This window comes from Chelonia mydas, chromosome 5, assembly GCF_015237465.2.
Source record: "Chelonia mydas isolate rCheMyd1 chromosome 5, rCheMyd1.pri.v2, whole genome shotgun sequence".
NCBI lineage: Eukaryota > Metazoa > Chordata > Testudines > Cheloniidae > Chelonia > Chelonia mydas.
The window spans coordinates 59184757-59210319 of NC_051245.2; the positions used below are offsets into that span (position 1 = coordinate 59184757).

The 25563-nt window shown below is 39.5% G+C and overlaps 1 protein-coding gene across 9 annotated transcripts in view; it reads left to right on the top strand.

The window, feature by feature from the left end:
* Window positions 1–25563, top strand: part of SLF1 (SMC5-SMC6 complex localization factor 1) — a 72636-nt gene that overhangs the window by 46331 nt on the left and 742 nt on the right. For 7 of the 9 annotated variants that reach the window (XM_043546231.1, XM_043546235.1, XM_043546234.1 and 4 more), the window contains 6 exons: window positions 8989–9134; window positions 11577–11746; window positions 12363–12496; window positions 14521–14613; window positions 15017–15199; window positions 18461–24531. In XM_043546231.1, the coding sequence (XP_043402166.1) occupies window positions 8989–9134; window positions 11577–11746; window positions 12363–12496; window positions 14521–14613; window positions 15017–15199; window positions 18461–18963 (1229 nt within the window). In that variant the 3' untranslated portion in view covers window positions 18964–24531. Of the gene's footprint in view, window positions 1–8988; window positions 9135–11576; window positions 11747–12362; window positions 12497–14520; window positions 14614–15016; window positions 15200–18460; window positions 24532–25563 lie in introns of those variants that run through there. The other 2 variants (XM_043546233.1, XM_043546238.1) reach the window with 2 other exon arrangements.

Sequence of the window (25563 nt, forward strand, 5' to 3'; positions counted from 1 at the left end):
TGTCTGCCAGTGTAAGGTCCTTCTCCTACTGTGACAGTCTGAGGCCCTGTTCTAAGGTTAAGGCCTTTGGCTAAGCAACAGAGGCAGCCATAAGGTGGGAAGCGACCGGTCACCTCCTCACATTCCAAACTAGTCACATTGAAAGAAGGTGCTATTGGGTTGTTAGGAATACAATCCTATCCTGATAATGCCTATCGCCTCCAGAGAAAGGGAAGTGCCTAGAAGATGTAAAAGGAAACTTAGTTTGATAGCATCCTGTCTGGCAAGAACTCACTTATCAATAGCTGGGATGTGAAATCCTCATTTCTGTGTTTGTTCTATCACTGTAGTCCCCATTTCCCCATTGTTTGTCTGTATAATCTCTGTCTGGTTCTGTGATTGTTTCTGTCTGCTGTATAATTAATTTTGCTGGGTGTAAACTAGTTAAGGTGGTGGGATATAATTGGTTACATAATCATGTTACAATATGTTAGGATTGGTTAGTTAAACTTCAGTAAAATGATTGGTTAAGGTATAGCTAAGCAGAACTCAAGTTTTACTATATAGTTTGCAGTCAATCAGGAAGTGATTGGGTGGAGGTGTGGGGGAGAAATGGGAACGGGGAATGGGGGTGGGGAAATTGGAATCATGTTTTGCTGAAGGGGGAAATGGGAACAGGGATACAGGACTAAGGCTCTTTGGTGTCAGAGCTGGGAAGGGGGACACTAAGGAAGGAAACTGGAATCATGCTTGCTGGAAGTTCACCCCAATAAACATCAAATTGTTTGCACCTTTGGACTTCGGGTATTGTTGCTCTCTGTTCATGCGAGAAGGACCAGGGGAAGTAAGTGGGTGAAGGAATAAGCCCCCGAACATCCATGACTTTTACTAAAAATACCCCTGACTAAATCTTAGTCTTAGTTATCAGTGACTCGGAAATGGGTAATGCCATTTTTGACATAGAGTGCTACTCTCCTTCCCCTTTTGCCCACTCATCATCATCTTCATCACTCCCATAACCGCATTGGTCATTGGGGCACCATCACTGATGAGCAATCAACCAATTGTCTCCACCCCTGATGATTGTGTGTCAATGCTTGAGTCTCCGCAAAGTCCATTCCTGTCCACTCTTTTATGTTATCAGTCCATCTCTTCTTCTGTCTACCTCTTCTTCTCTTCCCCTGTACTGTCCCTTGGAGGATGATCTTGGATAGGCCAGATGATCTTGTTACGTGGCCATACTACTTCAGCTTGCACTTCTTCACGGTCGTCAGGAGGTCTTCATATGACCCAGCGCATTGGGTGATGATGTTGCGGACCTCTTCATTAATGACGTGGTCGAAGTAGGAAATGCCCAGGGTTTTACGGAAGCATCTCATCTCTACTACCTGTATTTTCTGTTCAAGTTCTGCCATAAGGGTCCGTGGCTCGCACGCATACTGAAAGATGGAGATGACCAATGTGTGCATCAGTTTCAGTTTGGATTCCAGGGAGATATTCTTATTCCTCCAAATTGGCTTTAGCTTTGCCGCTGCTGCTGCTATTTGCACAGTTCTTGCACGAATTTCTGTCTTGGATCCTTTATCAGTGATGATTGCCCCCAAATACTTGAACTGTTTCACTGTCTCCCGCTCTTGTCCACTGACAGTGGTATGTGAGCTGATCCCATCATGTTTGTTTGTCATCACGTTGGTTTTCTCTGTACTGATTTCCATACCGTATTTTGCGGAGGTTTCATCCAATCATTTCACAAGGTTGGCAAGTTCATCTTCACTGTCTGCCAGGCCATCAATGTCATCAGCGAACTGAAGATTTGAGATTGTTCACCCCCAAATGCTGACTGCATATGTGATCTAGGGCATCAGTCATTATGCGCTCCGAGTAGATGTTGAACAGTATGGGCGAAAGAAGGGAGCCTTGCCAGACTCCAACAGTGGTGCAAAACCACTCTCCTATTGTGCCATTGACAAGAACTGCACTGCTGGCCTTGGCATACAGTTGTTTAATAGTAAAAATAAGCTTACGACCAACATTGTACTTCTTCATGGTTCCCCAGAGAGTTTTGTGCCATACTCTGTCAAGTGCCTTTTTGAAGTCAACAAAGACATGGTAGATGTCCTGCTGATGTTATAAGTACTTCTCACCTAGAACACGAAGGTTGAAAATCAGTTCTGTGGTACTTCTTCCAGTAGGAAAGCCAGCCTGTTCTTCAGCAATGATATTGTCTGCTTGTGGCTTCAATCTGTTCACTATGACTTTCAACATTTTGACACAATTGCAGGTTGCCTTTCTTTGGCAGAGTAATGATTAGTGACTGTGTCCATGTGGAGGGCCACTTATCTGTCTGCCAGATCTTGTTGCAGATCTTGGTGAGTACATCTATTACTATTTCTCCTCCGAATTTCATCAATTTGGCTGGGATGTTGTCAATACCTGTAGCCTTTCCATTCTTGAGTGATTTCACAGCTATCTCCCCTTCTTCGCGTAGTATTGGAAAGTCCTACTCCTCCTCTATTGAATCTGGGCTGTCTAAGACACTAGAATCTCCATTTGTCTGGCGGTTATATAGATCAGAGCAGTAGTTTGTCCACTATTGATGATGTCCCTTTCTTCTGTAAGACTATTCCCTTCTTTGTCTTAGATTACGTTAGCTTTGATCCATCTCTCCTTTGTCAGATCTTTTACAACCTGGGAGGCTCGTTTGCTGTTTTTATTATTGATACACTCTCTAATTTTAGAACACTGTTTTTCAGTCCATATCTCCTTGGCCATTTTCATTCCTTTCTTGATCTTTCTGCCAATCACTCTGTATTTATCAGCTCCCTCAGTGCTGTTCTTGTCTCTCTCTTAAGTTCTCTTCTAATGTCACACATTTGTAGTATTTCATTTGTGACCCATGGTTTTTGTCTTCTTACGATGTTTTACCAAGGATGTCCGTTGCTGCCTCATTCATTACAGCATTGAAATTGTTGGTCATTGTTTCTACGTCTTCCTCTAGAGCAAGCAGCGCGGGGCAAATTTTCCACCGATCGTTGCTTGAAATGACTCTCCAATGTTTTGGTCTCGGAGTCTTTCTAAATCAAACTTGGTTCTGGTGAATTTTGGCCTGACGATTTTCCTTAGCCACAGGCAAAAATTTAGCATCACAAGGTCATGCTCACTTCCAATATCTGCACCGGGGAAGCTCCTTGTTTTAGCTCTGTTAATCCCAGAATGAAATCAGTTTTGCACCATGATGTAGTCTATCTAGCTGTGATGTAGACTATTAAGTGCGTGCCATGTTGATCGTCTGGATGCTTAATGTGTTTGAAAGAACCAGATTGTTATAGCTGGCAAACTCCAAAAGTCTCAATCCTCTCTCATTGATTACCGCATTACAGAAAGGGCTAGATTCCTTTTTCCACCTCACAAGGGGGCTTTACCACCAGCTCAATATGTTCCTCTGCCAGCTCTAAACAGATTATTATTCAAGTGCTTGTTCATGTCCATTTCAATGTAGGTGTGTGCTCGCCCCAAATGCCAGAAAGTTTGTTCTTTTAGAGAGCAGAAAGCCATCCACTAGAGCTATGTACCTGGAAAAGTGGGAAAGATTCTTGATCTGGTTGGCGCAGAAAGGTGTCTCATCCACGTGGTCATCAGTGCCTTTCATTCTGGACTACTTGCTACACCTGAAGCCGCAAGGGCTATCGGTGTCATTGATTAGAGTCCACCTGTATGCAGTTTTGGTGTGTCACCTGTGGGTGAAGGGCCAGTCTGTCTTTGAAAACCAATCTGCAGTCTGTTTCTCAAGGGTTTAACAGACTATGCCCCCAGGTATGTCAATCACTCCCACCCTGGGATCTCAACCTGGTATTGTCGAGACTCATGGGTTCCCCATTCGAGCCATTGGCAACGTGTCTTCTGCTCTACTTGTCCTGGAACGTGGCCTTCCTGGTGGACACAACTTCAGCTAGAAGGGTCTCCTATGTTAGGGTCCTTACTTCGGAACCTCCGTACATGGGATTCTTCAAGGTCCAGCTGCATCCTCAACCAGCCTTCCTCCTGAAGATGGTTTCACAGTTCCATAGTAACCAGGACATATTCCTTCTGGTCTTCTATCCAAAACTGCATGCCAAAAACAGGAGTAGAAACTTTTCTCACTAGATGTCAGATACACACTGGCCTTCTACACAGGACTAAATCGTTTTGGAAAACTACTCAACTTTTTGTGGATGTTGCAGACTGGATGAAGGGTCTCCCAGTCTCAGCCCAGAGAATCTCATCGTGGATCACTTCCTGTATCCACACATGCTACAGCCTGGCGAAGGTCCCTGCTCCAGTTCTGACCACACGTACTACAAGGCCACAAGCATCTTCAGTTGCATTTGTGGTATATGTCCCTATCCAGGACAACTGTAGAGCGGCAACATGATCTTCGGTCCACACTTTTGCGTCTCACTATGCCATCGCTCAGGAGGTTAGAGATGAGGCTGAGTTTGGCAGAGCAGTGCTACAGTCTGCTTGTCAATGAACTCCAGATCTTTCCCCTACATCTGCTTGGAAGTCACCTACATTAGAATGGACAAGAGCAAGCACTCAAAGAAAAAGGGTCACTAACCTTCCATAACTGTTCTTCGAGATGTCTATTCCAAACTCCCTCTTCCTGCCCCTCTGTTAAAGTTAGCTGGCAAGAAGGAACTGAGGAAGTGGCGGGTCGGTTTATACCTTTATACCATCATCGTGAAAGCGTGACTTCAGGGGGCACCAGAGCTGACCTGACTGGTACCACTGAGAGAATACTTTCTGGCAGCAGTGCTCGGAGCAAGCACACACCTATATTGGAATGGACATGAGCAACACATCTCAAAGAACAACAGTTAAGGAAGGCTAGTAACCATTTTATCATGGCTCTGATGAAGAATTTTCAAGCAGAGAACCATCCTGCCCCAGCTCACATATCGTTTTCATCCTCAGATAAAGCTGTAGTTTCCAAGATATCTAAAAGACATGACTACAAGATATTCCAGGACATGTTGCATATAATGACTGCCACATTGGAGATTACCGTGGACATAGTCCAGGGGAAAAAAATCACTCAAGCTCTGGAACATCATCCACACTTTGATTCCTGGAAGTCTTGCAATACTCATCATAAGGGACTTTTAGAGCTGTCTAAATTGCTCTGGCAGATGCCTGCCTCCCTGTCATCAACTTTGAAGAGAGGAGACCGGCACTTGAGGTTCTTTCCTAGGTTTTTCGAGCAATTTTATACATACTCCATAGCGGGATCATTAATTGTCACTGTGGCTAATGAGAGGTCGAGACTAAGCCAATGAAAGGTGACACCAGAAGAGAAAGAACTCCCAAAAATTAAATTTGGACAAAAAATTATTTCACAACAGTCCTCTAAATGAGAATTGCCAACTACCAATACCTGTTGGCAAATTATGATTATCTGAATTGGGATTCTACGGTTAAATTCTCATTTCAGGACAACAGAGAAGAACTTACTCTCTTATTGCTGAAGATCAGCTTCTAGCATGCACATCCCTCCAGGTAGCCCTTGATGCTGTGGATACAGCCTCTAGATCTCTGGTGACTTCAGTTGCTGTGAGGAGATCCTTGTGGCTCCACTCTTCAGGAATCCCTAAAGAAGTTCAAGAATTGAACATCTCCCACCTGAGGACTATGAACTCTTATACTTTCTGAAGGACTCACATGCCACAACGTGATCCTTAGGGATCTATACTCCTGTACACAGTGAAAGAACTTTGCCTCTGCTGTGATGGAGGCTTGATCTTTTTCATGTTTTTTTCCAGACCCTCCACCCAACCCATCCTCATCATTTTTCAAGGACTCCTCTAACAAAGGTGTGTTACATCAGGATGTGCAGTCACTTCTAAACTTTGGAGCAGTGGAAGAAGTTCCTTAAGAATACCGGGAAAGTAGTTTCTCATTTTTTTTTATTCCCAAAAAGAAAAGTGTCTGGCATTTATTCTGGATTTGAGCCAATTAAACACCTTCATAGACTCAGACTCATTGACTTTAACGCTAGAAGGGACTCTCGTGATCATCTAGTCTGACCTCCTACACATTGCAAACTGCATAACCTTGTCCACTTACTCCTGTAATAGGTCCATAACCACAGGCTGAGTTACTGAAGTCCTCAAATCTCGATTTAAAGACTTCAAGTTACAAAGAATCCTCCATTTACTTTAGTTCAGACCAGCAACCACCATGCCCCATGCTGCAGAGGAAGGTTAAAATCCACTAGAATCTCTGCCAGTCTGATCTGGGAGGTGGTGGTCAGTTAGAGCCTGGACATATGGGTGAGACCCACCAGTCAGATATCTTGGAAAGAATTTTTGGTAGTAACTCAGAGCCCTCCCCATCTAGTGTCACATCTGTGACTGTTGGAAACTTTTGCTAGTAACAGTCGCTGAAGGGCAATATGCCATTGTATGCAATCTCATCATAAACTTATATAGCTCAGTCTTGAAACAAGTTAGGTTTTTTGCCCCCACTACTCTCGTTGGAATTGTATTCCAGAACTTCACTTCTCTGATGGTTAGAAACCATCACTTCTCTGATTTCAAACCTACACTTATTGATGACCAGTTTATGTCCATTTGTTCTTATGCCAACATTGACCCTAAATTTAAATGAACTCCTCTCCCTTGCCTGTGTTTATCCCTCTGATGTATTTATAGACAGAAATCATATCTCCCCTCAGTATTTGATTTGATAGGCTAAAAAAGGTCAAACTCCTTAAGTCTTCTCTTGTAGGTTCTTTATTCCTCTAATCATCCTAGTAGCTCTTCTCTGCACCTATTCCAGTTTGACTTCATCTTTCTTAAACATGGGAGACCAGAATCTATCTTCATTGCATGTAAGGGTTGTGGAAGTCTGTATATATGCTAGTCAGACCTCACCTGGATATATTAGTACATGTTCCACCAGAATTTCTGCCATCACTAAATTGATGGAAGGACCCTCTAAAAGTCTACTAGGGAATGCTAGTCTCCACTCCATTACGATCAAAGACATTCATTACATATGCCTCCAAACTATGATGGGGAACCCATTTGGATGACCTTCAAATGAAAGGTATGTGTACTCTTCAGGAAAAAATACTCCACATAGAAAATGTCTTTGGAGCTAAGAACTATATGCTGGGTGTGCACAGCTTTCTTCATGCTTCTTGAAGGACTGACCATCAAAATCATGACGGACAATACTACAAATATGTTTTACATATACAAGCAGTGGGGCGGAGGTGAGAGAGCAAGATGCACCTCTCTGTGTCAGCAGGCTGTGCATCTGTGAATTTTTCTTATCTGCGAGAGCCAAGTGGGGTCAACCAACCAGAGAAAATGGGAGGTGTCAAAAGTTCTGCTCCAGAGGGGACAAAGTTAGGGATCCAATAAATTTATAGTCACATGATCCCTAGACCTGATGTAAGATGACTCTCCAATTCCATTAATCCTGAGAGTTCTCAGGAAGCTCAGGCAGGAGTCTGTTAGAATAATCCTGGAAGCTCCAGCATGACTGAGACAGTTCTGGTACTCAGAGCTAAAGAATCTATCCTCCAATACAGTTACTTCCCCAGCCAGAGGCAAAATCACAGAAGCATGATCAAATGGTTCATCTGAATCCATGGTCCCTGCATCTTGAAGTATAGATGCTGGCTGGCTGACAGTGGAAAGATCCTGGATCCGGCCCCTAGTGTTTCCACTTTGGATGTACAGCTTTGGATGTAATCCTCTAGAGACACTGCAGAAAGAGTACGGCAAAATCCTGGAGCTTCACAGACAAGTCTGAGCTGCCTGCAGGCTTCCCAAAAATCTCATAACTGGGAAAAGGCCATTTCCAGAAAGGAAGTAATCCAGGAAAGGCATTTCTGTTCTAAATCTACTTGCCCTCTTCTAATGAAGATCCCTTACACAAAAACTGAAGGTACATTTACACTGCAATAAAAGACCTGTAGCAGCTGGTCCAGGTCGGCTGACTTGGGCTCATGAGGCTTAGGCTGTGGGTTATAAAATTGTAGTGTAGACATTCGAGCTTGGGCTGGAGCTCAGGATCTCAGACCCCATGAAGTCAGAGGGTCTCAGAACCCAGGCTCCAGCCCAAGTCTGAGCGTCTATAGGGCAATTTTATAGCCCTGCAACCCAAGCTTCATGAACCCGAGTCAGCTGACCTGGGCTCTGAGGGTCGGTGCTGGGTTTTTTGTTTTTTTTTTTTAAATCACCGTGTAGACATATCCTCAAAATACTGAACTTAACAGAAAACCTTGTTACTTTAACCAAATACACATTGTATTCAAATGTAGCATTTAATTTATTAATTTGGAGGAGGAGGGAAAGTGTTCTAAATGCCTTCATATGGAATATGAAATTTGTAAAAACAGGTGATAAAAGATTTGGTTATAAACAATGTTGAGCATATTTGGGGGAGTGGAGTCAGCCTCCATCTCCACCTTTGTTACAATCATTGGACGTTCTTGATATTGAATACCATTAACATATGTGTCAGCATCATGACAGCATAGCATTCATCCAGGATTTGCTACTGCACCGTGTTGCTTTTGTTATATGCCTTCCTGGCTAATGTTTCATACTTTTTTTTTTTTTTTTTAATATGGATGGTATTATATTGTCCCATCTGAAATTTTGAAGATTATCACTAGTGTAACTTCCTTGAATAAATACTTTCCTTTTCAAATATCTTAGCATAACTGTTATGCAGATTGTATCAGAGATAGTCTTTTATTTAAAAATGATTGATTTAATATTTTAAGCAGATTCACTTTTTAAAACCTGATGAGCGGTGTCACAAAAACTATGCTTGTTAGCTACTGGATTATATGTTGTTTGTAAATTGGCAGTTTTAATCATTTAATTTATGAATTAGCAGTAATAAGGAAAGAAATCCAGCAGGGGCATGAACTATGATTTCGCCGCCTTTGATATGGCTCATGTATCTATCTTTTATTTATTTGTCTGTCTGTTTAATTTTTCCCCAACCTAGACTTTTCAACACAGGAATTAAAAATGTTCATTTGTTCCATACCATCTCTCTGGCTTCAAATGTTTGTTGCGGAGGCAGTCTTTAAAAATTTATGTTTACGGAGGAACATTACTATATCTGCCAAACCTCTTTCTCTTCACAAAATAGTAAGTAGCATTTGTACTGTTTGATATTGAACTACATTTTGGAATGTAATATGACTAACCGACTAATGAGATGGAATTCTGGAAACCAATAATTTTTACTTATTTGCCTTCTCCTTGTCCTAGACCACAGTTAGAGGAGATATGCATTGCCTGTGTCGCATTCCATCCTTGGAGAATCCAAAGCGTTTAAATGAAAAATAATATTAGGTTTGGGTTTATCCTGGCACAGATCTGAGATCATAGTTCAAATATGGATATGATTTTTTTTCTTACGAAGCAATTCTTAGTGACAACTGTCTTGTTAAGGTGGCAGCCTACACCATCAGATAAAGTGAAAAACATTAAAAATAATCTTTTTTCATTGCAATATTAAATTCCAGGTGTAGGAATATGCCCAATTTTGTGTGATAAAGTAAATACTGAAAAAAGGCAATTCTATCCACTATATTATTCCCAAACACAACTTTGTTTCATGATTCAGAACAGCAGTGTTCCATTTAAATTTTCTTCTGTTAATGTTCCATCTTCTGCTTCTGTCAAAGTTGCTACCTTCACATCACAATTTCTGGTGCTTGGGTATGGAATGTCAAGACTGTCTTCAAATCCCCAACTAAATCATCCCAGCCAAAAAATTAAAACCTCTAAGGAAGGAGATTCCACCACCTCCCTAGGTAACCCATTCCAGTGTTTCACCACCCTCCTAGTGAAAAAGTTTTTCCTAATAGCCAACCTAAACCTCCCCCACTGCAACTTGAGACTATTACTCCTTGTTCTATCATCTGGTACCACTGAGAACAGTCTAGATCCATCCTCTTTGGAACCCCCTTTCAGGTAGTTGAAAGCAGCTGTCAAATCCCCCCTCATTCTTCTCTTCTGCAGACTAAATAATCCCAGTTCCCTCAGTCTCTCCTCATAAGTCATGTGCTCCAGCCCCCATTTTTGTTGTCCTCCGCTGGACGTTTTCCAATTTTTCCACATCCTTCTTGTAGCGTGGGGCCCAGAACTGGACACAGTACTCCAGATGAGGCCTCACCAATGCCAAATAGAGGGGAACGATCACGTTCCTCAATCTGCTGGCAATGCTCCTACTTATACAGCCCCAAATGCCGTTAGCCTTCTTGGCAACAAGGGCACATTGACTCATATCCCGCTTCTCGTCCACTGGAACCCCTAGGTCCTTTTCTGCAGAACTGCTGCCTAGCCACTCGGTCCCTAGTCTGTAGCAGTGCATGGGATTCTTCCTTCCTAAGTGCAGGTCTCTGCACTTGTCCTTGCTGAACCTCATCAGATTTCTTTTGGCCCAATCCTCTAATTTGTCTAGGTCCCTCCCCCCCGCTCTCCTGCTGGTAATAGCTCATCTTAAGTGATCACTCTCCTTACAGTGTGTATAACAACACCCATTTTTTCATGTTCTGTGTATATATAAATCTCCTTACTGTATTTTCCACTGAATGCATCCGATGAAGTGAGCTGTAGCTCATGAAAGCTTATGCTCAAATAAATTGGTTAGTCTCTAAGGTGCCACTAGTACTCCTTTTTCTTTTTGCGAATACAGACTAACACGGCTGCTACTCTGAAACCTACCCTCCAGTGTATCTACCACTCCTCCCAGTTTAGTATCATCTGCAAACTTGCTGAGGGTGCAATCCACGCCATCCTCCAGATCATTAATGAAGATATTGAACAAAACCAGCCCCGGGACCAATCCTTGGAGCACTCCGCTTGATACCAGCTGCCAACTAGACATGGAGCCATTGATCATTACCCATTGAGCCCGACAGTCTAGCCAGCTTTCTGTCCATCTTCTATACAGAACAGTTGCCTTCAGCTTACATATGAATATAGAAGAATTCAAGATAGATTGGAACTTTTTTATGCATTGTTCACCATAAATAGTCTTTAAGCAGAGCACTGGGGAAAGACATATGTAAGCTGATAAAACAAGCTAAGAAATGAACACACAAGCTAGCTTTACCATGTGTAATCAACACATACACAAAGAAAACTCTACTAATGTTTATATAAGATATTCAGCATTATTAAGTCTTCATATGACAATTGCACAGTAAAGTAAATGGAAACATTTTTTCAGTGAATAAGGCAAATTCTCATTCCTTTTGCAAATTTTTCTTGGTCTCAAGGGGATTTCCCCCTCCTCCACAGGGTGGTATTAATTTCTGGCCTAATTTTGCCACCTGAACTCCTGTTGAGTAGTATCTTGTTACCTAAGTAGTCCCACCTTAGCAGTATAAACATTCTTAAACTTTTTTAAAGTAATGGGTGTAGTGATGTGATTGTGGTTGGAGACGGTCTTAAGTAGAGTAAATGCAGCAAAAGATGGAGGGAAAATGAATTGTAATTTCTAATGACCAGTTAAGCAGTACTTCTTTTTCCCTAAACACAGTCATAAAAATTGTAACAAACATATTATTTTTGCAACAGGTTTGTTCCTATTTGCCTGCTTTAGGAGAAGTAGGTATGCATGAGACTGGGAAAGTGCAGAAAGTGAAGAAAAAGAAAATAGGGCAGTGGCCTTGCCCTGAGTCTCAAAGGGCATTACTGATGCTAAATGGTGATAAGCAGAACCAAGCCAAACTGCTGCCTGATCTACCGTAAGTAATACCTATAACATCACCAGTTTTATTCTGCTTTGGGGGACAGCTTCTGACCTGACACATTTCTTGAACTTTATGTGACCTGTGTTGTTGTCTGCAAATTACTGTGACTAGCAGAAAGCTCCATTTTAAACTTGTAACACATCTGGGTAGGTTTTTTTCCTCTCTCGGTTTATATGTATATTGATGCACGTTCATTTCCCTAGGGAAGCATTTTACATTAATAATGGAAAAATGTAAGTATTCACAGAATTATTTTTTTTAAGTCTGATCCCCATATAATTACTGCTTTAAACAAGTATGTACTTTGCCAAATGTTTTTAAAATGCAATTAAGATTAAGTATCAGAGGGGTAGCTATGTTAGTCTGTATCCACGAAAGCTTATGCCCAAATTTAGGCTTAGTCTTTAAGGTGTTAGTCTTTAAGGTGCCACCGGACTCTTCGTTGTTTTTAATTAAGATTAAATTTCAGACTCTCTAACTTGGAAACACACATTATATGTATGGAGTATATACATGCTGTAATAACATTAAATATGTACATATGTTTAATAATTTTCCAAAAAGATTAGTTTAATAAAAATATACTTGTCATTGCTTGATTTCCTTTTAGTGAACTGATCTTCAATAAATTCCCTCCATTATCAAAGAAGTTAAGGATGAAAGCAGAAGTTGAGGTATCAAACACCAAAGAGAATCGCCACCCTTTGGATGAAGAGATGCACTTTTACAAGACTAATATTAAAGGTATTCTGTGTATCTAATTTATGCTAAAAATTTCATATGGTTACAGTCAGTACTTTCAGGTTTGATACACTTGCCCTGATGAATGCTGAGCTAAAGTGATGTCCCAAGCCCAAGAAATACTTCCTTGTGTATCATATTAGTTGTTTTCAACATTTACTTGAGAGAGAAATCATTTTATACATGGTGAAATAAAGCTGCTTTCTCTATTCCCCTCCGCCCCACCCCCCCAAAAAAAAAATATTAGAGTGTATAGCTTGTGTGAGCTCATTCCAGTCTTGCCCGTCTTACTTTGCTAATCCACCTCAACCTGTACTTGGTAGGATCAACGTCTTCTGATTTGAAAGTATAATTCAGTCTTCATCTCTTTCAGTCCTAGACATTTTGTGAACAAAGACTGAGAAGTATGCTATGTTGCATAGCTGTGTTAAGCATATGGACGGTTTTCTTCCAGGCATTGAGCCCAGACTATGAAATGCATTTGGCTTTTAGTCTTAACTATACTGGAACCCAAGTATCTTAGAATGAAATAGCCCTGCAATAATTCACTCAGGCCTCACTTACTATACAAATTTAATAAAATGCACTTTACACAAGTCTATACCTGGCCAGAATCACTTGCTGGAACTGGGTGGGTTTTTTTTGTTTGTTTTTTTGTTTGTTTTTTAATCTGAGCCTTACCAATAGTGTTTCTAATACAAATATATCTATCATGTAGACACTCGAGGGAGAACTGAAGTAAAATTGGCACCAAAAAAAAAAAAAGCCCTCATCATTCAAGATTTTATATTCAGTAGTGTATGTCTCAAACAATGAAGGACAAAAAATTCACCCCATTTTGGGGTTTAAAAAAAAAAAAAAATTCATCAGTATCAGAGCCAGGCCATGCATTTTAAAAATTGGTGCCCTTTCCCTTTACTGCTTCTGTAAGTAAAATTAATGTGAATGATTGCATGCGGCCTTTATAAAGGCAAAATGAACTACAGGAATAGGGCAGAAAATGGTCAACTCTTCATCTTCTCCATCTCTCTACCAAAATCTCAAGTAGCATCTCAATAAAAATAAAAATTCCACTGAAAAGAACTAGTGGGGAACTGACAGTTGTACTTTAATGTGTGCATTAAATATTGTAAAAATACACTGTCCTGGCACTATTGTATAGATTGAGAAAATTAGTCTGATATATATTTCATTTCTGACCTGTTTGCTGTTGCATCTTCAGTCAGCTTGCATGAAGATTTTGATCTGGCTTTTGTTCAGATATAATCACTTATTGAAAACAAATTTATACATACCGTAGGCCTGAAGTTCTTACCATGTATTCATTAACTGTGTCTTTATTTATACATAGCAGTTCAGTCTCTTGCTATTCAGTTTGTCACCTTTGTTTCAGCTTTAAATGGTACCTTGCCTCTGTGGACGATTTTTTTTTTCCCTTGTGGGTTTTTTTTTTAAATGACTCTCTCTCTCTCTCTCTCTCTCTCTCTCTGCGCTATGGTAGCCAAGTCAGACAGCCTATTGAGAAACAGCAAACCATCTGTTAAAGGATTTGAAATTCTGAATTATACTTGAATGTGTAGAGGCACTCGTGCTTAGCCAGAAACATTCATTTGAATTAAGCTATAAATGCTGTGTAAAAAGAATCATACATTTAACGTAGGTTCATGAATAAATTTAAGGGACGGCAACTGCACGCTAAACTTTTATTGCTTGAAAACCCAGTATTTTTGGTGTTCTGTGATCATTCAGTGCTTTTATAGTGTGATTGAAGCTTTAAACCTTGAATTGGGGGGTGATAATTCCACTGTTAAACCTTTTGCAGTACAATTTCATTGCTGGATCTGTGACGGAACAGAAGCTCTGTGGGTTTTAAAAAAAATTTTTTTTTTTAAAGATGTTTAAACAGGACAAAGGAAAATCTTACTCATTATTGAATTTTCTGGCATGCAGCCAGATCTCCTAGTTGAGTATTTTCTTTAGTTGCTATCTTGCCTAGTCTAGTATAATCTATTATTTTTTTATGGTAGGAGAGACAGCCCTGCATATAGCTTGCATAAGAAACAAAGTGGAGAGACTGATTCAGCTTCTCCCTTTCCCTGGAACAGACATTAATGTTAAAGGTAAGCATGTTGATTTTCTGTACTGAACCAACCAAATAATTTTAGTATTTTCATTTTGAAATACAAAGTTCACCTTTTAGAAATACTTAAAGAAAATCTTAATTGTTTTAATAATATGGAGTCATGACTTAAAGCACAGGTTTTATGAACAGCTAGCCTGTAGCTAAAGTCCAACCATGTTTTATATTAAGTCATAGGTGAAGTCTTAAAAATTTTCCATGTGTTTTTGAATGAATTTCTTTTTATTATTTTAAAATGGGATTAAACTTCAAATGTTAAAAGGTAAGTGTGGTGCTAGTTAGCAGAAAGAAAGTAGTGCTGTTTAATGAATCAGAATTATAATATTATGAACAGTTTACTACTACTTTTGCTCTTTTAAAACTTCCCTTGATTTATAATTCAGACTATGCTGGCTGGACGCCTTTGCATGAAGCCTGTAACCATGGTAGCACAGTGTGTGTCCGTGAAATTTTGCAGCGTTGTCCAGAGGTAGACCTGCTCAGTCAAGTGGACGGGGTGACTCCTTTGCATGATGCACTGTCAAACGGACATGTAGAAATTGGCAAACTGCTACTTCAGCATGGGGGTGAGTGCATTTATGCTAAGCTGGTTTTAAGAAAGTGTCCAGTGTTAAATGAGTCCATATGAAGTTCACAGCATCCTTCTTTGCTGATGGTTAAAATGCAATACTATTTTAAAAGAAATATTTAAAATAAACTTTTTAAAAGCTGTTTTGGTCACTATAGATAAAATCCTTATGATTTTTTCACTTATTCAGATTCTCATAAATATGTGAAATATAATATATCCTTGACTTGTAAATTCTTTTTAGGGTTTGAGTGGTTTGATTTTTTTTCTTTGTTTAAAATGTTTTATACTCCCGTGATGAGTTAGAGAGTTATATTCTGAAAGATTTTAGAGAGTGAACATAAGGATTACCCAGTTACCAAGCAAATCTACAGAATTTTTTTATTGTTTTAATCTATATTGCAATGATTTCTATAGAGATTTGCTAGTCTAGTTTTCTAGGTCGTGTTTATAAATTTAAATGAAAACTTGCTCAGTATTTATGAAAATGATTATCTTTAAAGAATACAGTTTGCCGACAAACTAGCTGAAGAAAGGGCATTTTGTAGTTGTCATAACTGCTGTTTGGGGAGAGGGATACCAATAGGAGGGAGACCATAGTTTAACACGCATACATTGCTCCCAATACAATTTACAATGCATGCTTTTAATAATTTTTTTCTTTAGTGACAGGATTCTTAGATCATGTCTTGATAAATGCTATACCAGCTGAATTAACTTACTGTGTTCATGAACAAAGCTCATGTAAAAAATTGACTGTTTTAAAAAAGACAGTTGATGTCTCATCTGCTAAAACAAAGATTTATGTTGCTTGTACTGTTCATACCTACTTTGTGTCAATCTAATCTCTATGCATTATATCCCATGTCCAAATCTTTGTGATAGTGATCATTCTGCACATAACCACATAAGGCAAAAGAATGCACTGTATTTAGATGACTTATAACTTAATTCAGCTAGAGACAAAATTATGTTTGGTTTTTGGAATTATAAGACTTCTGTATTTACAGTCTTCTCCTGCCCCCTAAAGGCTACTTCTGTGTCTGTTGGGCAGACATCATCTCTTAATCAATACATTCTTCTGCTGTTCTACCTCGGTATGTTTGATGAGCTTCAATGCTGTGGCTCCCAGGTGTTTTATTTGTCTACTCACCCATGTATCTGACATGCCAAGCCAATACGTGGCCTCCCTTCAACTGGTCTAAGTGATACAAGAGCCAATATTATAGTAAGCCCAACTCTTCAATAGAAAATGGCATTGCACTGACAGATGTGCATTTTTCCTGAGCCTTTGTGAAGAATAGGCAGTGGATGATCCTCTTGTCCTCGGGGAGATCTACTTGCGCTTGCATTCATCAAGGTCTTCTGGCAACTGTACAGACTGCATGCAGCCTTATCTTTGCCTTTGTCAGATTCTAGGTTTTGGCCTGTCAACCAGTTTGACACCATGGTTGTGGGAACTGCATTACACATTCATCTTAGATTCACTAAGGCTTGGTAGCTGTAATTTGGAGCATTTCTGCATTAACTTTCATTTTTTCTTTCTCTCTCTAGTATTCAGATTTTTACAAGGTATTCTCTTTTTCTTCAGAAAGGCTTCACTTTGCAAAAGTTATTGTAGCTACTTTACATAATCAGTGTTAGATTAAAACTGTATTATAGTTAAAGAAGCATTAAGTAATTTAAAATACTCTAGCTATTGTGGCTAGATTTAGTGTTATGTACATGGTACAATAACCTTCTATTGGAGTTTAAACTGCAATTTACCTTTTCAAAAGATAGGCTAATAGAGACATTATGTTAAAGAAACTATGCCATTTTATAGCAACCCAAATTTGCAACTTAAATAAGCAGTCTTGAAAACACCATGTGTTGTGCATTAACATATTTCTGGTATGACCATTTAATTTACTTGTGATCAATACATTTGTAAAATGTTACAAATTTGACAAACTATTTTAGTAATACATTTAGGGATTATTAAAAGGAAGAATCTGACACAGTCTGAAGAGCTAACGTGTTGCCTGTTGAAAGTTAATTGAACACAGTTTAATATAATACCTAGCCTCTGTATTGCAGAGATTGCTAAAAACAGGTATTGTAACTTAGTATTTAGTAGCTGAGAGGGACCTGGATTCTCATCTTGCCAGCTGACTTGGTGCATGACCTGGGGAAAAGTTACTTGACCAGCTTGTGCTTTAGCCAGCCCAGCAATAACATAAGGTAAAATCTGGACTTTGCTAATTAATGCTGTATTTGGGCCCAGCTTCTGCAAGAGTATATCAAATAACTGATCACTAGAAGTTCTTAATGAAACTGACCACACTGTACCTTAAATCAGCGGAGTGCGGGGAGGGGAGGGAGACGTTGTCTGGCTTGCTGGGGAAAGGGGTATATCAATTTAAGAATTGGGAGGAGAGAGGCACAGACACTGCTGCAAAGGCAGGGTGGGTCAGCATTGTGACACTGACTCATCCCTCAGGAACCAGGGGAGTTGATAAGGGCAAGTCCGGTGGGAGAAGCTCCTTGGTAAAAAACTTAAAGGAGGTGTTTGTTAAAGAAGCTAAACAGGGTGGGGTTCGGGACACCAATGACTGGCATGGCAGGGAGCCAACCCCCCATTCCTTTATAGCCCACCTTAACCCTCATTCCAGGTGGGGGGATGGTTATGTCCCAGCATTGGTTTGCCTGGGACCAGGATGGAAAAGGAGAAGTGGGGGCTGGCAGAAGCCCCCAGGTGGACATCGAATGAACATGGAGTTAGCTGCACTGCACACTTATCTGCTGGGTAGTCCCAGACATCAAATAATAAAGTTGCGTCCTGATTAAACCATATACATATGTCTCCTTTCCTTCTTCCGGTATAGCCGGACAATTAACATTTGCAACACTTCCAATACAATGCATGTTAGTTTGTATGTTTGCAGTATATTATCACTTAAATTTAAAATAATTAAGATGATTGTGATTTTTTTCCTTTTCCAAATAATATTTTTGCTTTTCATATAATATATCAGGTGGTAAACCAAGGCTTATATAATTCTGTAGAAAACTAGGCAATTGACTTGAAATTGCTTACTAATGTGTCTTGACTAGGCAGTCAGTATGTAATTAGTTAATTGTGCCAACATAATTTAGTACTAAAAGAGGTTATAAACAGAACCCCTAGGTGCTGCTCCCTTCCCCCCAAAATAGCAGCACTGCTCAGCTGCTATCTTAAAAATGCTGTTACTATTAATGCTTTATATTTTTCTTGCAGGACCACTGCTCCTACAGCAGAGGGACTTTTATGGGAAATTGCCACTGGATTATGTGGAGTCCCTAGCAGTAAAACAAGAACTTTTGGATATTGTCCACCCAGAAGAGACTGTCAAGGACTTCTATGAACGTGTGGAAAAAGATTTCCACAGCCAGCAAAGAGAACTTTGGTTAATTTTATTTAATAAGTTGTTGCTAAATTTTTGTTCAGTTTATAACTTATCTTCACCCTCTCCTTTACCTTTTAAAGAAGTAGCCCACTTAAATTCACTTCCATTAGTAGCTATTAATGGCTGTAAATTGAAAAGTAGGTCTCTTACTGATTGGTTAGTAGATCTTTATGTTGGAGAGCTACAGACTTTCCAGAAACTTCCAGAGTTTATTCAGGAAATATCTGAGAACCTAAAAAAATCTTTTGGAGAACAGGTACATCCCTTACTGGCAACACTAGAAACTATGGCAATGGCAACTCAGCTGTCTACTTTTCATCTTTCTAACCATTAAGATCAGTTCTATTGGTTCAGTTGTGATAGTTTATCATGGACACTGGCGATATTCATTCTTGTGGATACAGGAGTACACATGGCACATCCTACGCCAGGCTGGCCTAGTGCTACCTAAGAAATATTCCTTTTGATCCCTTCTGGCATCTTAAAGTGCTGAGCCAAGGCTTCCATAGTCCCACTGAAGGAAGCTGCAGTGTGGAAGTACTGAATAAATGCACCTCCTAGCCACTACCCCTCGGTGGCCAATGCCATCAACTTTTCAGGCTGAACTGAATGCCTGTGGCTCTCTCAGCAGAGCAGAGTTCACTTGCACCATATCAACCCCTCTTTTTTCCCCTTCTAGCACATTTTCTGTCATGAGGAACTTTGTGCCAGAATTCTTGCTGGTTTCAAGGACGTTGACCCTAAAATTTGTCTGATTTAGACATTACAGTTGGTTACTTTTTTCCAGGGTGTACAGTTATGCCTGCTGTTCTCATGTGACTAACTTTTTGAATAGCTGTCAAATAAATAAAACAAAAATGAAAAAACTACTACTACAATTATCCATTTTTCTTATATCATCATCCTGGGAAATGCATATCTTTAAAATACATTTAAAAATTTAGCTCAAAAGTTAGTTTTTAAAATTTTGTGTATTTACAGTACCAGTTTACAGTACTTCCCATATTGTCCTTACTGATTTTGTATCAAAGGATATTGACAACGTTTTTCATGCAAATGAGCCATTAAACTTTCTACTAGCTTTCTGTAGTATTGTGGTGCTCACTCATTCATACCTGTATAATGATCAGCTTGACTCAGATTGTGAGCTACATTAGAACTGTGGTTGGCAGAGCTGAATCAGGAAGGGTTAAAAGGAACCAAGCTTCCTTTATGCTTTCCAGATTCCTAAGGCTGCTGTGGCCCAGTTTGGCCTCCAACATAAGTTACACAAACTTGGGGCTTCTCCAAACTATGCTGGCTTGTAATAGCCCTATATAAGTCTGTGTCACTGGCAGGGATTTCCAAAGCATGAAATGCTGTGATGACATCCTCAAGCCTGCGGTGGTACTTGTACAGAACTGACATTTTAGTAGCTGGGGGTCTTACCCTATCAGGATATGGCAGTTTTAAGGTAGCTCCATGCTGCTTATTTGAAGTTGGGGTGCCAGCCTCCTTAAAAATTGCAGCCCCATTAATATTAGGATTTTGTCCTCAGTACTAAGAATATATGAATACTAGACAAGATAAATCCTCTAAACTGATAAACTAATCCTCTAACCTAATTTAGGATTGTGTCCTTATAAAGTATTATATTGGCTGTGTTTAGTAATTAATTATACAGAAGGGGCAAATCCTGCCTCCTCCTTCAAATGTACAAAGACTGGTGATTCTGATTCATAAGAGGAAGGGCTGAAGGAGGACAGAATTTGGGGAATCCATACTGTGCTGCCCTGCACAGGGGAATTGAGAATGGGATGGCAATGGGGGATCTGCCAAGATATGGATACTCTTCACGCCCAACTCAATTTAGGCTGAGGTCTGGGAAAGGAATTCACCCCATAAAGGAAAATACAAAGAAATGCTGCTTTATAATAAGGATACCTACTGAAATAGTATGACAAATTATAATTCATTAAAAGATTAAGAATAATCTAAAATCTTAACTGTCAGAGGAGTGGGCTGATTAGTAATGTTTCAATTTGCAGTTCTTTTCTAATAGCAATGTATAGTGTTAAAGAAACTAAAAGAAAAGGGGATAATAGCCATTTCTGGAATTGGTGTTGCTTGACTAGAGGGAATAAGTTACATTGATACAGCTGGCTGAGGCACATTAAAACTTCCATTTAGCCGTCATGCAATGGAGACATGAACTCAGCAATAAATCCACTGATGATGCTCAGGCTGGTTTGGTCTTGGAACCAGATATTTATTACAAATGTTCAGTGGTTATTAATGACTGATTATTTTTATTAGGCATGTATATTGAGCAAACTGTTCTAGTGAGGATAAGGAGTCCTCTTAGGTTAGATTTGTTTGTTTTGAGCATTTTGACTTTTCTACACTCTGATACTTTACAATAAAATAAAACTTTGTTGCAGATGAAATGTGATAGCAATTGTAATTTCAGTGTATGCTGTAGTAAACAGGCATAGTGAAAGTGTTCTTATGTACAGATGTTGCAAAGAATGCAAAATATGCCCTTAATTGGTCACATTAGATTTTTTTTTTTTTTAAATCATGAATTTGAGACTCAGTTACATCATCACGCCATAGCAAGCCACAGCAAAAGGATAGTGGTAATACTCGTAAGGTGTTGGTTCAGACTTCAGAATAAAAAAAATCTTAGATACAGAGATGAAAGCCTTCATGGCTTTTCCTTGACCTGATGGAGATAATTTCTTTCTTGCTTCCTTAAACTTACAATATATTTCCTATCACAGCTACTTGCTATTTTGTCATTTAGTCAGGGCAACAAAGAATAGTACAACTACCAATTCTAAGACCTGTTTATATATAAAATTTATTTCGAGTGTGTCTGTATAGCATATCTGTAGAACTACCATGATTGGTGCTCTCCTGCAAAGCTAAACATGGATAGGAGAGTCTGGGCTGTGCCTGTAAGACAGTGGATCTTATAGTGGCTTTAAGCCATCTTTGCACCACCTGGACCTTGAGCTGCTCTGCTGCACTCTGCATAATTTAGACAGCCCTGGTGGCCCTGTCAGAATTATGGCAGCCTGTCCTTAGCTGCCTAAGGGCACAGCACAGCCCTGTCTGAAATCTCCGTAATGCTACAAAGTGCAGCCCCTCCTGCAGCATGCCAAGACTGGTCCTCTGAAAGCAACCTTATGACACTTTTTTCTCCAGTTCCTGCACCACAGGAATCTTCTCCCAGCCAGAGTTTGAAGATAAGAATGATTCCATACCCCAGTGGCTGGGCACTAACCTGAACATAAGAACGGCCATACTAGGTGAGACCAATGGTCCACATAGCCCAGAATCCTGTATTCTGACAGTGGGCAGTGCCAGATGCTTCAAAGAGAATGAAAAGAATACGGAAATTATCAAGTGATCCATCCTCTGTTGTCCACTCCCAGCGTCTGGCAGTCAGATGTTTAGGCACACCCAGAGCATGAGATTGCATCCCTGATCATCTTGGCTAATAGCCGTTGATGGACATATCCTCCATGACTTCATCTAAATCTTTTCTGAACCCGGTTATACTTTTGGCCTTCAAAATCCTGTGGCAACAAGCTCCACAAGTTGACTGTACGTTGTGTGAAAAAGTATTTCCTCATGTTTGTTTTAAACCTGCTGCCTATTAATTTCATTGAGTGACCCTGGTTCTTGTGTTATGTAAAGAGGCAAATTACACTTCTCTATTTACTTTCTCCGCACCATTCATAATTTTATAGACCCTTAGACATCTTTCCCCCCCCCCCCCCCCAAAATGATCTTTTTAATCTCTCCATTTGAAAGCTGTTCCATGCCCCAACCACTTTTGTTGCCCTTCTCTGTACCCCTTCCAATTCTAATATGTTGTTTTTGGGATGGGGTGACCAAAACTGCACACTCAAGGTGTGGGCGTACCATGGATTTCTATAGTGGCATTATGATATTTTCTATTTTATTATTGGTTCCTAGCATTCTTTTAGCTTTTTTTGTCACTGCATATTGAGCAGATGTTTTCAGAGAACTGTTTACAACGTCTGCAAGATCTTTCTTGAGTGGCCAGATCTAATTTAGACTCCATCATTTTGTATGGATAGTTGGGATTATGTTTTCCAATGTGCATTACTTTGTATTTATCAACATTGAATTTCATCTGTTATTTTGTTGCCTAGTTTTTGTGAGATCCCTTTGTAACTCTGGCTTAAAGTCCTTGGTCCAATGATTATTCAATTAGTTATACAAAGTGAAACAGCCTCAGCAGGAGAAACTGCAAGAATCCAATCCACCAGCTATTGCTATCCAGTAGCCTAGCTAGCAGTCAGGGCACTCATCAGAGAGTGTCCCAGAGTGAGAACCTGGATCTCTCACATCCCACTACTAGTGGGATAAAATGTGACCACTCAACCTCTTGTGGTTTTGTGACTGCTACCTACATCTCTTTGGGAATCAAAATGATTCATTCTGATACTGTTCAAACACACCTTTTCAACACTTCCATTTTTTTTTCATTTAGACTGAAACAATTTGCTGAAATTGACGTGAATTCACAGAATGTTTTGGTCAATCCAAATCTGCATTCATTGGTGAAAACCTACTGTCAGTGTAACAGGTACATTCAGGATATCCAGGCTTGTTTGATCCCCTTTACGCTGATCTGCTCCCTTTCCCAGTAATGAGCTCATCCAGAGTTGACACAGTGCACCATATCTGAATAAAAGTTGGCTATAAAGGTTTGTAGCACAAAGGAGGTGCTTTTGTGCAATCTTCTGACATTTCTTTGCTTTAACCCTACCTTACATGTATTCAGGATAGCAAATTCAGTAATTTTAGAATCCTTTATATGTTCTAATTCTTGCCTAACACATACTATATTTCTAGTAAATTAATAGGAAAATCTACCTTTTTTCTGAAAGCAAAACTTTTACGTGAATTAATAATTGCAGTAAAATGAGACCTAAGTTGATGAAAAATAAATTTGTTTGATTTTTTCATCTCCAGTACTGAGGAGATTCTTCATTTCCTCCTGAAGTTTTGAAGAAGCTGTTTCCTTGCAGACCCTTCTTTCTCCATTGGAAAAGTACCCCTTGTCATGATACCTTGGTAGGCTGCCCTGTTGTCCCATTTCTAGGTCTCCCTGAGTACACCCCACATAGGTATCAGAAATCATCTCTTTACCTTTTCTGGGATGGAATTCCACAATTCACCCACTCTCAGACCGGGTTCTGGGTTACAACCCCCTGGATATCAAGTGTGACTAATTCAGCAGATTTAACTGGGGTTGGACCCTGCAAAGGTTCTCTCTTTCAGAGTCTGTGACAGCATGCATTTGCAGTGAGATAGAAACAGCTTCTTCAAAACAAAGCCTGATTTATTTTGCCCAAGAGGTACTCGGCACTTAGAGAAGTGGATTTAAAATAACAGTGACCTTATCTAAGTGTAACCTTTCTATCCATAGCTCAGGCCAGTCTGTCTTATTCTCCCTTGTAAATTGGGAGAAACCGCCTACTTTCTTGTAATCTTCTCCCTCTGTTTCTGAAGGCTGTCATCCTCAGGGTACCAGTCAGTGAGTTTAATATTTAATACCAGTTAATTGTTTGTTTTTGTAAAGTGCTGTGCAAATCCATCATGCTGTTTAAAGAATATATTTTGTTGGAAATTTACAATTCCTTGTCTTCAGTATTGAAAATTGCTGTGTCAAAAATTGAATTTGAACTGTAGGCCTTTGCTGACCTATATGCTTGCTTTTAAGGTTTCTCTTGAACTTGATGTTATTGAATGTACTGGAACATAATGGCATATAATATTTAACATAATATTTAAGTTGGGATGATATAGTGTTGTAATATTTCTGATTAATATCATGGTGTTTTGAAAACAGGCTCAATAAATAGGCTAACTTGAACACAAAGTCTAAATCTAAATAGCTTTGATTCAAACCATCTGAGGACACTTAAATGTAGGTCTGTCCTACAAAGGAAGCATGTCATTTGTTTATCTTTCTGATGTACTAATGGGGGGAAATAAAACAAATACTTATGAGAATTACTAGCTTGATGTCTGCATTTGCAGCTAAGTCTTAAATACAAATATCCGTGTCAGAAATTAAGGAAATCCCATTTAGTAAATTGTGAGAAAATGTTCATAAACTGGAATGAGGGCTGGTCTCACCACCAGATGTGAAACACTTACACACCTTGAAACCACTTGTGCAAGTCCCAGTTATTCAGATAAAGTCGATAAATAGAATCTTGATGTGTGGGTGGGTGGGTGTCTTTAAAATGAGGCCTTAAAAAAAATTTCCCGCCTGCTTTGCATGGATGTTAAAGATCATGTGGTGCTTTTAGGTTTGCCTTCATGTCACTGGCAAAAACATTTCCCTTTTCCCTGCTGTTTCCCCCCAGTGTGCTGTGGTCAGTTGGCTGCCTCCTTACTCACCCATCTTGATTTCAGTGATGCTGTATATATTTAATGTGTAAAGAGTGTTTGGCTCCTTTTCAATGAAAGGCCAATAGAAAAGTATAAATTGTTTTATTACTATGATTATATGGTATCTACATGTTAAGTCTTGGTTTAATTTTAGACTTGACTACATTTATCATCTTAACCCATCAACTCATTAAAACACAAGTGCTTATATTTCCCCGGGTAAACCAATGTGGTTCAGGGTGAGTTATGGTAAATGGTGTTATCACTAGGTATCACTATTAGCATATGTGGGCAGTCCTGAAAACTTAAAATGGCACCTCTTCTTAAGCAAAATTCCCTTTGTTTTTAGAGGAATTCCCATATTATTCAAGGGAATTCACACAGTAGGGGAGGAAATCCCTTGTAGGACATGTGAAATTTTAAGGCTCCAAGACTGTAGTAATGTTACACTGAAATATTTGAGTATCTGTAAGCAACTATGCTTTAAATGACTGATTAAATTACTCCAAAAATA